At 40.0% G+C, this 16,460-nt stretch overlaps 1 protein-coding gene across 1 annotated transcript in view; it reads right to left on the bottom strand.

Annotated features, from left to right (window-relative positions):
- The window catches only part of LOC133838957 (putative transcription factor capicua), a 61,306-nt gene that overhangs the window by 11,679 nt on the left and 33,167 nt on the right, over positions 1 to 16,460 (bottom strand). Inside the window, 6 exon segments of the mRNA XM_062270233.1 lie at positions 1 to 83; positions 2,174 to 2,298; positions 2,399 to 2,611; positions 3,510 to 4,162; positions 5,578 to 5,715; positions 5,783 to 7,238. Coding sequence (XP_062126217.1) covers positions 1 to 83; positions 2,174 to 2,298; positions 2,399 to 2,611; positions 3,510 to 4,162; positions 5,578 to 5,715; positions 5,783 to 7,015 — 2,445 coding nt within the window. The 5' untranslated portion in view covers positions 7,016 to 7,238.

The following is a 16,460-nucleotide window of genomic DNA, read 5'->3' as shown; positions in this document are numbered from 1 at the left end:
GATGGCGTTCAGCGGCGAGGCGCCGGCATGATTCACGGGTGATGTATACGATGGCGTTGCAGAGCGTGAGCTGCTCAGTGACACTGTAGAAAGAGAGAGAGAGAGAAACAGAGAAAGGGATATCATTTGGTATCGTCTGAAATTTGTTTGCATATTTGGTATTTGTTGTTGTGTTAGCCCATTACATAAGCATTGTAAATATAATTTAGCGCCCAGCTCAAAGTCCTGGAACGCGTTCATGTCGCTGCTGCTTCCTTCTCCTGCGCCTCCAACTCCTTTGACTCCACACTCGCTGCTCACTGAATCACTTTGATTGGCATCACTTTCTGCACATATTTTGCTTCGTATTTAATTTGCTTGAAAAAGTTCTTTTTTTTTATTTTTTTTGTCGTCGTTGTCACATTCGTTTTGTCTGCTGCATTCGCATTGGTATTCACTATATTTTTTGTGTTCTTTTTCTTCTTTATTTTATATTTGTTGTATTTTTTGCTTTTGCGCCGCGTTCCGCGTTCTGTTCTGTTCACTGTGCTGTCTTTTCTTGCCTTGCCTTTGACAGTTTTCAACATAAAATGCGACGACGACGTCAAAAGAATCCAACTGAGCGCGGCCAACGAAGCGACAGCATAAACTGAGCGCCGCCGACGCTGCTTCGTTCTCTCAAAATCATATCAATTGCTTGCTTGTTGCTCTCTCTTGTGTTCGTTCGCTCTCGACGTCCATGTTTGTTTACCTGTTGTTTGACTGTGTGGGTGCTGCTCAACGTCTGACTGTCTGTGTGCATGTGCACGTATGCCTGTGTGTTAGTGAACGCGCGCTCTCTCAAGTGCATTTTTGTTTAGGTAAAAAACGAATCAAAGGCAGGGCAAGGCAAATATAACAAGAAAAGAAGAATCTGTTGCGCTTCGCACGCAGCTCGCTTTTGTTTCGGCTGCGCTGCATTGTTCGTTTCAAGTGGCGGCGTCGACGTCGCAGCAGTGTAGCTAGCGATCTCGTCTGCAGGTGCTTTGGAATGCGTATGCGTCGCTGCTCATATCGACGCTGACGTCGACGTCGCTGCGTCTGCCTTTGCTTTTACGCTTAAATCACGCTGCGGTCACACTTTCAAGTGGCTAGCTAACGTGTTTCTTGTTGTTATTATAGTTGCTGCTGCTGCTGATGTCTCTGCCGCTGCACGCACACTTCAAACAATAGCACCCCCTCATCGGCCACGGCCCCGAAAACACCTTAACAAAACCGACGACCTTTGTCCAAAGGTGTGTGTGTGTTTGTGTGTATATGTGAAATGGTCAGCAGCCGCATTGCCACAATAAAACTTTATGATATGCATTTTTATAGAGAATTGGAAATGCATTGGAAGCAATGTGAAAGGTTTCGCTACACCGATTGCTTGAATGCGCTACAGAATTCTTTTCCACTGACTATTTATGGAATTTTCTATACTTATTTCCCTTCGAAGTTAATTTAATAATTAATCAAAAAAATAATGCCTATTAACAAATATAAGAAGACCTTTCATATTACTGTTTTTTATCTAGTGTATTTTTAATAATAATTATTTATTTGTTCTAAGAGCACAAAATAAATCTTTCTTCTAAATCTAATCATTGCATTCTATAACAATTATAATTTAATTTTTTTCTTCCAGACAACCTCAAATAATTATTTCTATTAAATTGAAAATAAATCGAGTTCTGTTTAAGGTATTTATTTCAAGAGAAAAGTGTCAATTTTATTGTTCGAAAGGTGTTTAAGGCAGCGCGTTTAGCTGTCGGCTAAGCCCAAAAATGTAGCGCACATTTCAAGAAGCGCCGTGAATAACAATCGAGAACAGTTTAGAAACCGTCAGTCGAGAGGCTGTGTAACTGTGTTGGTAATTGCGTGAACAACGATAGATTAACAGGTAAAGCTGGCGCTCATTTGAGTTCCGAGAGACCCGAGGTCGGGTCGAGTTCAGTTCAGAGTTTGGTTGGGAAAGCCAGCCTTGAAAATGAATCGCAGCACAACTATGAATAAATTTCAGACAACAGCAACATTTTTGGTTGCTTTTATGATCCATAAAGCAAGCGAGTATCGAGAAACGGAGAATTAACAACACAGCCAAGAGCTCAAAATGCGGTGTCATAAAAAGTCAAGAGGTGTGAGAGGAGAAAGAGAGAGAGAGAGATGCACATACCTAATACGCCGGCCACATCGGTCTCTTCCTGGTCATAGCGACCCGTGACACGATGGTTGGGCGATGTTTCCGAGTCGCGTGATGTGTCCTCATCGTTTTGCGTCTTGCTGCTCGATCGGCTATCACTACAAAAGAGAGAGAGTGCAAACGAGAAAGACATGGTAAGAGAGTGTTCTGGAAAATGGAGAGAGAGAGAGAGAGTGTCAGTGAGTGTTTTATAGGCACCTGAGAAAGCGACCCGGACCCGTTGATGAGGGCATCGCATTGTTGTTGCCCTTCTGATTCAAATGCCTGGAACAATAGCCGCGCCGCTGAGATTCTTTCATGCACAGCGTGCAGAGACGTCGCCATTGCTTTCCATTGTACTTCTTGCGCACTCCGGATTCCGATTCCACAATGTCGCCCTTCTTGAAGCGATGCGGCGTCGTTGCCTGAGATCTGTCAACCAAAATACATTTGTACATAAATACACACATACACATGCATACATACGAGTATGTATAATTATAATTAATGGATTGAGTGCAAGTCAATTGCCGAGGTATGAGCGAAAAAAGCACAACGACAGCTGCGAGCGCCACTTTTGCAATCACACACCACAAGAGAGCGAGAGAGAGAGCGCCAAAAAAGAAAAGCTGCATTTGCGTACGTGTGCAGAAAGCATAAGCAAAATAGTATAACGGGATCATGCACGTGCTGTGTGTGGACTACAGTGAATATTGTTATTCAACTGTTGCCAATTATTGTAGTGTTGATGGAAAATGAGTGGGAAACATTATTCCATTAAAGGCAATTACAACTCTCATGTCTACGGTAAACATGTTGGATTTTTTAAATGGGGACACTACTGTAAATTGCAGTGCATATCACATTGACATATATGTATGTATGTATCTTGTGATTACAAGGATAATACGAAGTACTTGCAGTACTTGTCATGTCCAAATTTATTTCGTCATATGGAGAAATGCAAGTAATTGTAATTCACAGTAAATGACTGGAAGATATAAATGAAATAGTGTTGTAAAATCGTATGGTCAAATCGCTCAAATTAAAATAAAGTGGACACTGCTGTAAATAATAAAGCTAAACACTGAAAACCGTGTACTTTATTTGCTACACATGAAAATAAATCACCAAATGGAGACATTCATTTTAAGTAGTATTATACTGCCAAAATATAGTCAAATATAGTATGTTTACTCGGCACAGCACTGCAAGGGGACACTACTGTAAATAGTAGATGTATGCTATTGCAGCACACCACTGTAATTTCAGTGGAGTAAAGCAATTTGCTATAGCAATTGCGGACACTACTGTAAAGACAGTGACGTACCTTGGAGTTGCCGGATGAGATCGTGGTGTCAGCCTCTGGTCGAGTAAGCTGGATGTGCTGCCGCGACTCTGCATGCTGCTGCGCTTGCTGCAGGCGCTCATCTTCTCGGCATCCACATCGCCAGCGGCCGGCGAATATCCAATCCCGACACGCTTCAGCTCGTCATCCGAATCGTAGTCGTCGTATCCGCGCTGCTGCTGCTGTTGTTGTTGTTGCTGCTGCGCTGGCGATGGCACATGCATTTTCAGATGATGATGTGGCTGCTGTTGTCCATTGCTGCCCGGCGAGATCACAATATCCGGCAGACCGTTGGCCTGCTGCTGCTGCTGTTGGGAATGCTCGACATGCGCCAACAGTGGTGGCGGTGGCACAACACCACCCTGAAATGGCGACGTGGCTGCCACTCGGTAATACTCATGTTTTTGCTGCTGGTGCTGCGGTTGCGTTGGCAACTTGCCGTCGTAGCCCGTGGCCACAAATGCCTTAGGATAGACTGTGGCAGTGGCTGTTGCAGTTACAGTAGCCGCATCTGGCTTGCGCTTCGCTGGCGTCTGACCTGGTGTCGTCGCCGTTGGCGTCAGCTCGTTGAGCTCATCCCACCAGGGTGGCAGCAGCAATCGCAGATCGGCTCGACGCACAACCTTCGTATTGGGCTGCAAATCGAGAAGAGATGGAATTAAGCCATTGAAGCGAACGGAGTTGAAAGGAAAACATTACTGAGAACTGTTCGTGAACCGGTTCAGTTTATTATTTTATGTGTAGTAATTATGATTTGTTTAGTAAAAGAAAACATACAAATTTAATAATTTATGAAAGCGAAGAAGGTTTCCTCAATTATATGTATGTCGAGAATGTTGTCTACAATAAATCGCTACTAAACCGGTTCGAAATATTATTTTAGTGGAACTTCTAGTGAAAAATTAATTTATATTAGAGAGAGAGAGAGTAACACAGAACTAAAAATCATTACTGAAACAGTTCAGATTAGTATTGTACTGGAACCGAACCGTTTAAGTTGTTTACAGTAAATCGCTATCAAACCGGTTCGGAACATTATTTTAGTGAAAAATCGGCCACTTCTAATTAAAAATAGATTTCTATTAGAGAAAAAGTAAAACAGAACAGAAACTCATTACTGAAGCGATTCAGATTAGTAATGCACTGGATCAAACCATTTAAGTTGTTTACAGTAAACGCTACAAAACCGGTTCGGGACATTATTTTATTTGAAAAATCGTTAAAAATAGATTTCTATTAGAGAGAAAGTAAAACTGAACTAAAAGTCATTACTGAGACAGTTCAAATTAGTATTGAACTGGAAACGAACCGTTTAAGTAGTTCACAGTAAATCGCTACTAAACCGGTTCGGAACATTATTTTGTAGGAAAAAATCGACAACTTCTAATGAGAAATAGATTTCTATTACAGAGAACAGAACTGAAACTCATTAGTGAAACGATTCAGATTAGTATTATATTGAGTACAATATTAATCGACGATAAACCGAACCACTTCTACTGAACAAGTAATTTGGTTCAGAAAGAAAATTAATGCAAAAGCGAATATTGTTATATTTTTTTTAAAAATACCTAGAATGATTCCCAATTTTATGTTAAGAATGTTGTAAACTAGTTCTGAACTAGTTCATCATCATCATTTTAATAAAATTTATTTGATTAATTCAAATTATAATTCGAGTAGTAATAATATAAGCATATATTTTTGTTTTAGTTATCAATCCATTAAGTGTTTTTCAAAGTATACAATTAATAATAGTTTCTCAATTATATTGACAAAAATCTTTTTATTGGATTCGATAAATGATTATCGAAGGCAAAAAAATTGATATCTTCCTTAATAAAGTGAACCAAGCAACGAACTAAAATCAAGTTTTTAAAGAGTCTTAATTTGATGGAATATGAACTACTTACAAGCTAAAGAATTAAATTTACAAGAGTTAAATTTCAAAAGTCTCAAAATTGATATCTTCTAGATTAAAGTGAACCAGTCTACGAACTAAATGCAAGTTTTTAAAGAAACTTAATTTGAAAGAATTTGAATAACTTACAAGTTCTTCGTTGGCCAACTGCACGGTGTATTGCTTGGTGCCCTGGTTGATGTCCATGAGGATGCCCTCGACGTAGACGCAGCCAACGTTGCGATCCTCCACCCGTTGTCGCACACAGACGCGTGCCTCCAGCGTGATCTAGAGAGGAAAGAGAACACATTTAGAGGAGGGACAAGATTAAGAGGGGAAGGAGAAGGGAACTCACATCGGCCATTGGCGGACTGGCGTCTAGTATCACATTGTAGCGTCCTAATTGCAGCACATCCGGATACAGCTGCTGCCCAAATTCGGCTGCATCGAATTCCACGAGTATTGAAGGCGGCATGGGCGTGGCCGTGGGCGTGGCAGCTATAGTCGCCTCATGCACCTGCCGAATGATGCCGGGCGCATAAAATTTGCCCACTTTGGCCAGGACACGTGTGTTTGTCCATTCGCTGAGATCGAGTAGAGCAACAGGCTCGTGTTGCTGTTGCTGCTGTTGTTGTTGTGGTTGCTGTTGTTCCTGTACATGTTGCTGATTGTTGTTGTGAGAGATAAAGCTAAAACGTGGTTGCTGCTGCTGCTGTTGTTGTTGTTGGTAGTAGACGGGAGTGTGTGTGCGTGTTGCATGATTGATTGCTGCATGACTATTGTTGCTGCTGCTGCTGCTGGTAACATGCTGCTGCTTGGTTGCTTGTTGCTGCAGCGGCGATGTGATTATAATACGTTGCAGTTGCTGCTGCCTGATATCGTTGCTATTGCTGTTGCTATTGCTATTGTTGTTGCTGCTGCTGGCGCCTGCACCTGCGACTGCGCAATTGATTGCCGAGGGCGAGACAGCAATCATGCCCCGCAACGATATGGCATGCTGCTGCACGGCAGCAACATTGCCATTGGACAACAACGCATCGCTGTTTCCATTTGTTTCGGCGGGTTTCTGCTGCTTGTGCAACTGTTGCTGCTGCTGCTGCTGTTGTTGTTGCTGTTGCTGCTGCTGTTGCTCGGCTTTGTCTAGCTCAGCTAGATCAAATTTACGCTTCTTGGGCAGCTGTCGCGGCTGTGGAGTTGTTGCTGCTGCTGCTTGCAACTGCAATTGAGGTTGAAACAACACATGTTGCTGCTGTTGTTGTTGTTGTTGTTGCTGCTGCGGCTGTTGTTGATGTTGATGTGTTGCTTGTGCAGTTTCAACGGCTAATGCACTGCTTGTTGTTGTTGTGGTTGTTGCTGTTGGTATACCGGCGACTGCTGCTGCTGTTGCTGGTATCACCATTGTGTTGGCGGCAACAACAAAATGTTGCTGCTGCTGCTGTTGTGGTTGTTGATGTTGCTGCTGCTGTTGTTGTTGCTGTTGTTGTTGTTGATGTTGGTGGTGTTTGCTTGTTATCACATAAGTTTCGCCAGCGGCAACTGCTGCTGCTGTGGCTGCTGTTGCTGCTGTTGCATTCGCAGCACTGAGCATTGTACTTGCTGTTGCTCTCCTCGTTGTTCTCGTTTCAATTGTAGCAGCAACATGTGTCTGGCTTCTCGTTCCCTCTTTAATATTGGCTAGTAATATTATTGTTATTGATGTTTCTCTTGCTGCTGTTGTGGCAATAGCTGCAATACTTGTTGTTGCTGCTGTACAACGAGGTCGCCCCCAATAATGGCAGCAACATCATCATTGGCATCGCCGTCGTCGCCGCCTGGAACGAAACGAAACGAAAAACGAATTAACATTAATCAAGTTGACAACACAGAGAGCAGAAAACCATTTAAAATCGGCGCCCAACTGGCTAAAATGTCATTTCATAATTAGTGCAATCCGCATCCTGACAATTCTCACATCCTGACGGCGCCGTCGACCTCGCCAAGCCAATAAAATTCAATCTCGCACACATAATTCATTATACTCCCCACCCAACAGCCACAACAGCGGCAACAGCGCTTCACGACTCGATAGTAATTCGATGCTGACGCGTCCTGCTGTCCGTCTGACCGTCCCTAGAAATTAGTACAACTCGGTGACTTTAAATGCGAGAGCTACCAAACTTTCAGAAAATACTCTGTACTATATCTTTTCATTGCATTCAACTTTAATTTAATATTTCCTAACACGAATTATATAAAGTAACTCTCTAATAGAATTTCTATATATAATAAGTGCGAACTTTAATAAAAAAAAATTTTAATTTTTCAGTTTTTAGTATTCAAGTGAAATTTGTTATTTAAAAAATAAATGTTAAAATTAAAAAATGTGAAATGTGAGGTGTCTCATTGTCGGGTTCGCTCGATGTGTCTGCTTGTCTCGACGAGAACGGAAACATTTTAATTTACATCGACGAACAGTCGAGGCGTGGTCCAGCCTCTAGGATCCGCCAGAAGCGTAGTAGGAGACGCCTTTTTATGCATGGGTACAAACACAAATGAAATACATACTCTAGGCCCTCGTCTGAATGATACTTGAAACATTTAATGCCAAAGCCGCACAGCAACACGCAGACAGACACACATACTATATAACAGCTCAGTACAGTACAGTTGCATACAAAGAGCGAAAATTCATCTGGCAACCCTACGGCTAACGGTTAACAGCCCCGCAACATGCTAGACACGCTGACGTCGAAGGCAGCGCTGAGAGCACAGTGGTCATTGCATTTATTTAACTGCATTCAACAAATTAAGTGTTCCAATTTTTATTTTATTATATATAATTCTATTTTATGAAACGTGATATATTTTGCATTTCAATTTTACTTTTATTACATTAAGAGATAAAATATTTAAAATATTCTATTTAAAAATGAGAGTACTTAAATGTGTGCAATTTTGCTTGGTAAACATTAAATATTTTCATGAAGTTAAATCTTTAAGATTATACAAAAAAAATAGTAGAATTGTTTCAAATTTTCTTGTTTTAAATTCGCTAAAGAATACGTTTTTATCAATTAATTTTGAATGAAAATGTTTTATAAAGGTATTGTTTTTTTTTAAGATTTCATTTTTAATTTTATGAAATTTAATTAAAATAATTATTTAGCACAGCTTAAAAATTTGCATATTTAACTTGTATTTTGATTTACTGCTAAAAACAAATATAACTTGCGACACTGTGCAGCGCAGTTGCAGCCTCGACTTTGAGGAACTTGTGCGTCAGAGCCTTGACAACAGCTATACCCAACCCTTATAACGCCCCCCTCCTGCTTTGCTGTGGTGTTTGGAGGACAACTTACAGTTAGATGGCTCGACTGCATAGCTACCAAGTCTATTATTGCGCATAGTTACCAATGGAGGCTCGCTTGAATATGAATATGGAATTTGGAGGTGAAATTGCGATAAAGGTGCTGAAAATTACATGCACAAGGGCAAGGCAACGACAAGTCATTAATAGGACGATGATATCTAAATCACTGATTACGGCTTAAAGGCAGCTGCTACTCAAGTCTGTGCTATTGCAAAATTCCATATTTACACTGACGTCTGCTGAATATATTTTTTTTTATGGATATCTATTTTGGTCTTCGTCGTGACGCATCTGAAATTTCTCCATTGCCTTTCCCCCACACAAAGTCAATCAGGCAAAGCGGCTCGAAAAAAAAAAACTGTAGCATACTTGCAGGCTTAACGAAAATACCTCCTTGCTGAGTGTTTGCAGCGTTGCCATATTTCGTGAAACCAATGCAATTCGGCTTATCACTCACACAAAACATTGTCATCATCTTCGTCTTCATCATCACCGTTCTTTCTCTCTTTCTGTTCTCGTCTGTGTCACTTCGTTGTGTGTAGGCGTAATTGCGGGAAATGACTGCCACGCCCATTGTGGGCCACACGGCAAAACAACATCAAAATCGCAAAGAAAAAAAAACAAAAATTGAAGCAACATGGCAACAGGAATAAAACCTCGCTCATGCTTCTGCTACTGCGCTGCCGCCGTGTGCAGGACAAGTGCAATGATTGCTTTATTTTTATTTTTATTCCATTTCTCTTTTCGCTTTTACAACTCTGCTGTTTCTGTTGCTAGGCTCAGAAAAGTTTTACAATTGCAAGGAAAAAAAGCCAAAATAAAATGTGTGGGAGCTTTAGCTTTTAGTCTATCTCTCTCGCTCCAGCATTGTTGTTGTGTCATTAGCAACACAGAAAGAAGCTGCTGTGATTTGTTGGTCAAATGAATCAAAAATATAAACATATGCACAGCTTTTATATTCTTTGTGTTTGTGTGTGTTTATGTGTAAGTGCATACATAAAAATTACAAAGAGTGTTGCTGCTTGCACTGTCACCGATGCGTGCTTAAGTAAATCTGCCATCCGCCTTGTTGAGTATTTCGTGTGGCCTCCTGACCCCACCCACCCACTTCAATGTGCCCTGACTCGTCTGCCAATCTGTCTGCGCTTTACCGTTACTGCATTCGCATAACAGCTACAACAGTGCTGGCAATGAAAGTGAGTCCACTTCTTTGTGCGGTTTCGTTAACAGTGATGGCCGTCAAAGTGTGCACACTTTAATTATATTGAGTATTGAATACCAATAGTAAGAACTTCAATGGATATCTAGTTCAATGGATATGTAGCTGAACTACATAAATTAGTAATAATAACGCATATCAATTCATAAATTTAGCCGAAATAACAATGTGAAAATATAACACATATTTTGCCAACAGTTCATATTGCTAATGCTAATGCTAATGCTATAAATTTCAATGATGTACACCATAACAATTATTATACTCGCAGTTATCTTCTTATTGCTTGTCTCTCTGCATTGTTATTGTTGCTGCTCATTATTATGTGGCTAAAATCTGCAGTTGACAGTTGCTGCAGTTTTAGTAGTTGCACCTATACATTCAGACGCAACTAACCACATATACACACTCATGCATGTGAGACACAAACTCAACGATCGATCTCAATGCAGTCATGATAAATTCTATGCAAAGCATGTGTAAAAGAAACACACGCACACATACACTTGAAGCTATACAAATATGCTTGTCGTATTAATTTGTTATGATATGACCGACCAATCGTATGCATCGTAATTAGACTAGACGAGTTCTTTGAACCTTAACGGCAGTTGGCCGCTTCTCATACCGTGTTTTTGGCGCCAAACATCAACGAAAGCGAAGTAAGCAAGCAAAAGTGTAAAATGCACTCTGAAGAAGCTGGCGCAAAGAAAAGCAAAAAGAAACATCGCAAAAAAAGCGTCGCTTCGCTGCTGTCGTCCCTCGCAATTACTCACTTTGCATACGCTGCTGCGCTAACAGCGCTGCCCGCACGCACTTCACTTACTATACACATTGACATGCATTGGCCTGCATGCACACAATCTCTCTCTCTCTCACACACACACATACACATACACGCACATGCAAATGCAAAACTTTGCCTCTGCCTGGCTGCTGCAAAGTCAGTAACCCCACTCGTTGACAGCAATAACAACAACAGCAGCACACTAGACGAGAGAGCTCAAGAGTAGGGTAGACGACAATAGCAAAAGCGAGACGGCATGTGTATTCGCTCTCAGTTAGCAGGCGAATTTGTGTGCTGTGATTTTTATGTTGTTGCCAACTCGTCAGAAGTCCTCTTCCCCCATTCTGCTCCATAATATCAACAACAACAAGTCTCTTAGTCATTCAAAGCATAGCAAAATGGGAAAACTGCAGCGCAGTGCAGCGCAGCAGCATCATCTAGTGAGAGTGAGTTGTGTGCAGACGTTTTGGTGGATAGACAGAGGGGGGGTCTTTTGTGGTTACCCATTCTCCTTGTGGCCCACAACTCACACTATTGCTGCAGCAGGGCACCCCACCCTTGAAAACAGAAAAACGACAACAACGACAACGCCGCTCATTTGCGTAGAGTAAATGCAAACAAGTCGTGCGTTGTTTATCCCGTACGACGAGAGCAGCTACAGCAGCTTTACACACACATCCATATGCAGAGTACACACACACGTGCACGCATGAATGCAATTCGCGCCAGCGGCAAAAAGAGAAAGAAGTTACATTGGCGCGTGTAACAGCAGTGTAGTGAACAGTGGCGACTATAAAAGTTAACCGCTTGTCCATTATTTAATGTACCCAATAATCAATCAATTAATACACTACTAAAGCAACACAAAACTCAAATGTTAATCGTTTACCCATTAATGTCATACAAGCAATAAAATTATATCAACAATCCATTTGATTTTATTGTTTACCATTTGTCATGTATACACATTTCGATTGACACGACTGTAGGTCAACTCGCATGCAGTTTTGTTGGTTCTGCTGCAGCAGCCTTTACTCATTTTTAGCTTTTTGCCTTCGCATGGCGTAAATTATTCGTATGCGCTGTGTCTGAGCTTTAGTTGTTGTTGCCAAGTGCGGGGCGGCACACTAGTAAAATAAAAAAGATGAAAAAAAAAGAAACGCAGTGTGGAAGAATGAAAAGACTACTGCCGAGGGCGAGGGCGAATTAGGAGGATAGGGGAGTAGATTGGGGGTCGCAGTGCAGCGTCTGCTGCTGCTGCGATTCTGTTGAGTTGTAAAGACGAGTGCACACTAAGTGAGTGAGTGAGCATGACTGTATGTGTGTGTGTGTGAGAGCTGCTGTAAATAATGTCTGTATGTGTCTGAATGTAAGAGTGTGTGTTGAGCGCGATTGCTGCTTTCCTGCCTAGCAACGATGTCGACAACTACGACGCGAAACTCGCGAGAAAATGTTGAGCAAAAATTCGACGACAAGGAATTTGTTTGTATAAATGTGGAGCAGGCGAGGGTTATGTGTTGGGGAACGGGTAGACGGTGTGGGAAGGGGGCTAGGTGTCCTGCGCACGTTTTCTGATTGCAATGACTAAAGATGAGATGACGAAGCGAAAAAGTACAAAATGAAATAACAGAAATAGAAAGACTGCGATATGTATATGTGTGTGTGTGTGTGTGTGTGTGTGTGTGTGTGTGTGTGTGTGTGTGTGTGTGTGTGTGTGTATGCGTTGTATGTATTTGGGGACATGACTGTAATAGGCTGGCTCGCTTGCTGCCTTTGACCGGCAGAACAGCGACGCGATGCAACGTCAACTGCAGCTTGATTACAATTCCAAATACAACAACAATTGCAAAGCATTTTGCAATGGCGCCGACATCTTCTAGAAGCTGCGCCGCGGCAACTCTGGTATTTTTGTCTTTGTTGTTGTTATTGTTGCCGTCGCTGTCGTTGTTCTAATTGGCTTTAATGCATTGCGATTAATTTGCGCTGATGTTGCTCAAATTGAGGCGCACACACTAATTAAAATTGTTGTCCTAGCTGCGAAAAGAACACACAACAAAACAACAGCAAAGAAAAAACAACTCAAAACGTTGTATTCCAGCTAATTGCCATCGTCATTTGCTTCATAAAATCTCAAACGGCACTTGAGCTATCACAGTTGAATGGCTGCAACTTGGCTATGGATCAGAGAACTTTTTAGAGCTGTTTTACTCCACTCCATGACATATTAATATTGTTTATTTGTGCATTGTACATTTGGGATTAACATCCACAGCAGTAGAAGCAGAATTTTGTATACCCAATTAATAAATAAACAACACAAATCAGATTTTAAGAATTTCTCTGAAATTTAAAGAAAAATTCAAAGGTTTTTTTGTAGCTCGCAAATTGATTATTATGATGATTTTATGATACTAAATAGTTTAGTTGATACCAATATACAATATATGTATATGAATATATACTACTATATAGCAATGAACTCTAACATTAAAAATTATTTACTCTACTAGTTTTGAAGTTGCAAATAAAATACTTATATTATAAGTTCTTGCAGGGGGAAAAAATGAAGAAATTGCAATTGCTTTGCGCTCTTTCGTATTCTAACAATCATATCTCGAATATCTCAATAATGCAATATCGATATGATGTAATATTTCCGTACCGGGACCATTACGAACACTTTAATTACGCAAACAGAAGTCGATGCATCAAAATAATTCGAAACCGTTGCAAAATGTATTAAAATGTTTCCAAAGAGAGGAGCCACAACAACAATAACAAAGACATCACTGACAATCGCTGATGATGACGATGTGGAGCAAAGGCAGAAAGCAGCAAAAAAAACCACAAAAGGACGTTGCTATGCAAAAATATGGCGCATAAAATTTGCATTAAATCATTTCAATTCAGTTTTTTTTTTTCACTCATGTTGCTGCTGTTGTTGTTGTTGATACTTCTCTGCTTCAACTAAAACGTCAAACGGTAGCCAAAGAGCCCAACAAAGTGGAATGTGTTGCAAATTTCAATGCAATATGCCCACGACAGCAACAACTATAACAACAACGACACCGACAGCGACGATGACGATGGGTTGAAAGAGAAAATGCGAAAGAGTGAAGCAGAAGCAGAAGCAGAAAAGTATAAAAATAAACAAAACAAAATGCGCTCGACAAGAATAAACAGAGTTGAGGTTTGCCTTTGCCTGTCGTCGTTGCCTGGGCTACTGTTCTGGATGCTGCTCTCGCTGCTGCGTCGCAGTCGCAGTTGCAGTCGGCGTCATTGTCAATAGCTGCGCAAGCAAAGCAACTGCTAAAGTTGAGCTTAAGCCAAAGCACAGACATCCTCTGTGTATATGAATGCAAAAATGAATTTTATTCGCAAGCTTCAGCAACAACAAACTAAACTACAGTAGCAGTAACATTTTTTTTTCCCGCTAACTTTGTTGCTTTGCTGCTGATGAAATTGATTTGAAATGAGATCCACTCAGATTAGTATGAATGCTGCTGCCCCAAGAGAAGAACGAAACATGAAACCACCTGTTAGCACTCGCAAAAGTCCCTCAAGAAATCTTTTTCAATTTGACTGTTATTGAATTATTTAATAAGAAGTAAACCCAAATATATATTATATCAGAAATCACATTATAAATTGAGTTCTGTCCCACAAAATTATTGAAGTGTGTGGAGATTAAACAGAAAACAAGTAAGGGAAAAATAAGTTTATAAGCTGAAAGCTTAAAAACAATTTGTTAATTTCACTTTTATTGCTTATGAAAGTTTTCTGCAAACATATTTTCTTAAAATAGTAATTTTAGGTTTACAAATTCTTTTAACAGACATAATATTGTCTAATTGTTTGTTGAGTGAAGAGAAATTAGAATTATAATTTCACTTTAATGTCTACTTACTTTTATATACATATATTGTAAGAGCATACAAAAGAATTCAAATTTATAATAAACATCCTTCTAACACTTAAATTATTATCCAGAGCAAAGCATTTAATATTTAAATTGTTTTCTAACCCCAAATAATTATACCCGCTACCCATAGGGTAGAAGGGTATTATAACTTTGTGCCGGCAGGAAATGTATGTAACAGGTAGAAGGAGGCATCTCCGACCCTAGAAAGTATATATATTCTTGATCAGCGTCAACAGCCGAGACGATATAGCCATGTCCGTCTGTCCGTCCGTCCGTCCGTCTGTCCGTCTGTCCGTATGAACACCTAGATCTCAGAGACTATAAGAGATAGAGCTATAATTTTTTTTCCACAGCATTTGTTATGTTTGCACGCAGATCAAGTTTGTTTCAAATTTTTGCCACGCCCACTTCCGCCTCCGCAAATCAAAAAAATCGAATAACAAGTGTAATTTTAAAGCTACGAATTTTGGTATATACAATAATTACTGTAGTCGTTATGATTCCTAAAAATTTGGTTGCGATCAGATAAAAATTGTGGAAGTTATTAAAGAAATACTTTTGTATGGGCAAAAACGCCTACTTACTAGGGGTCTGGGTTGCTTTGGCTGACAATCTGGTATATTGAGCCGTTTATGGTATATTTTGAATGATGTACTATATCGATATACCAAACATACCATTTAGTATATTTTTAGTATTGTTAGTATTTTCGGTATATTTTGAAAATGATACCACAATATTTTGCCTTTATTAAAAATGGATAGCGGGTATATTACAGTCGAGCACACTCGACTGTAACTTTCTTACTTGTTTTCCAAGGTGTTGTCACTTGAGAATATTCCCATGAATGTTGAGCAAGTCACTTGAACAAATTGCAGAGTGGCAAATACTTGAAAAAATTCAAAATTCAAACCGTCACCGATATTATAGATAATTTAGTTAATTTGAATCGATTGCTTCGACTTTGACGCCCACTCGTCAAAGTGACAAATTAAAAACTTACAAGAGGGTGGCAACTCTGTGATTGCATTTCACAGCACTTATGCAATGCCAATCTATTAAATATTTATGAAATCCAAACAAAACGAATGCAAAATAGAAATAGAAAACCAAAGCCAAGCCAAGCACATTTGGCGATCTAAGTAAAAAATGCGTTTTCTATGCTTTTTTGTACTCTCGTATTTCTTTAGCTGTTTTTTTTTACGACATGCAAATTGCATTTGATTGAGCTCTAAATGCAAATTTCTTGTGCTGCTGTGTTTTGATTTCATTGTTATAAACGCATGTGGTTTAAATGAATGTGCAGCATGCGGGTATTTGTTTTGTTCTCCCCGTTTTTATTTCAATTTTTCTCCTTGGTTTTTTATTCCTGCCTTTCGTATAGTTTGCAATGTGGCAATTTCAAATGGGCCACGGCATCGTTCGCTTCTCTATATGTTTGCTTGTGGATTGATGAATAGACAGGCAGGCGGATGGATGATGCCATATGGATGACTAAACGAGTGTACAGAGTATTTATTGTGCAAATTGATTGAAAAGCAAAAAAAAAAAAACGCTACGCAAAATGCAATTGAAATGCAAACTGCAACGGCAAACAGCAAATAAAGAGAGGATTACCAATACGAGTGCTACTATATATATATATATATCATATATCTCTAATGTGCAGACTGTTCAAGTGTAAAGCTCACTCTTATCGACATTTCACAATGCGAGAATATATAATAATAAATATATAGTCAACATTTGAAGGAAG

This window comes from Drosophila sulfurigaster, chromosome 2R, assembly GCF_023558435.1.
Source record: "Drosophila sulfurigaster albostrigata strain 15112-1811.04 chromosome 2R, ASM2355843v2, whole genome shotgun sequence".
Lineage (NCBI taxonomy): Eukaryota > Metazoa > Arthropoda > Insecta > Diptera > Drosophilidae > Drosophila > Drosophila sulfurigaster.
The sequence above is the reverse complement of the archived record's forward strand: the minus strand, read 5'-3'. Positions and strand labels throughout refer to the sequence as shown.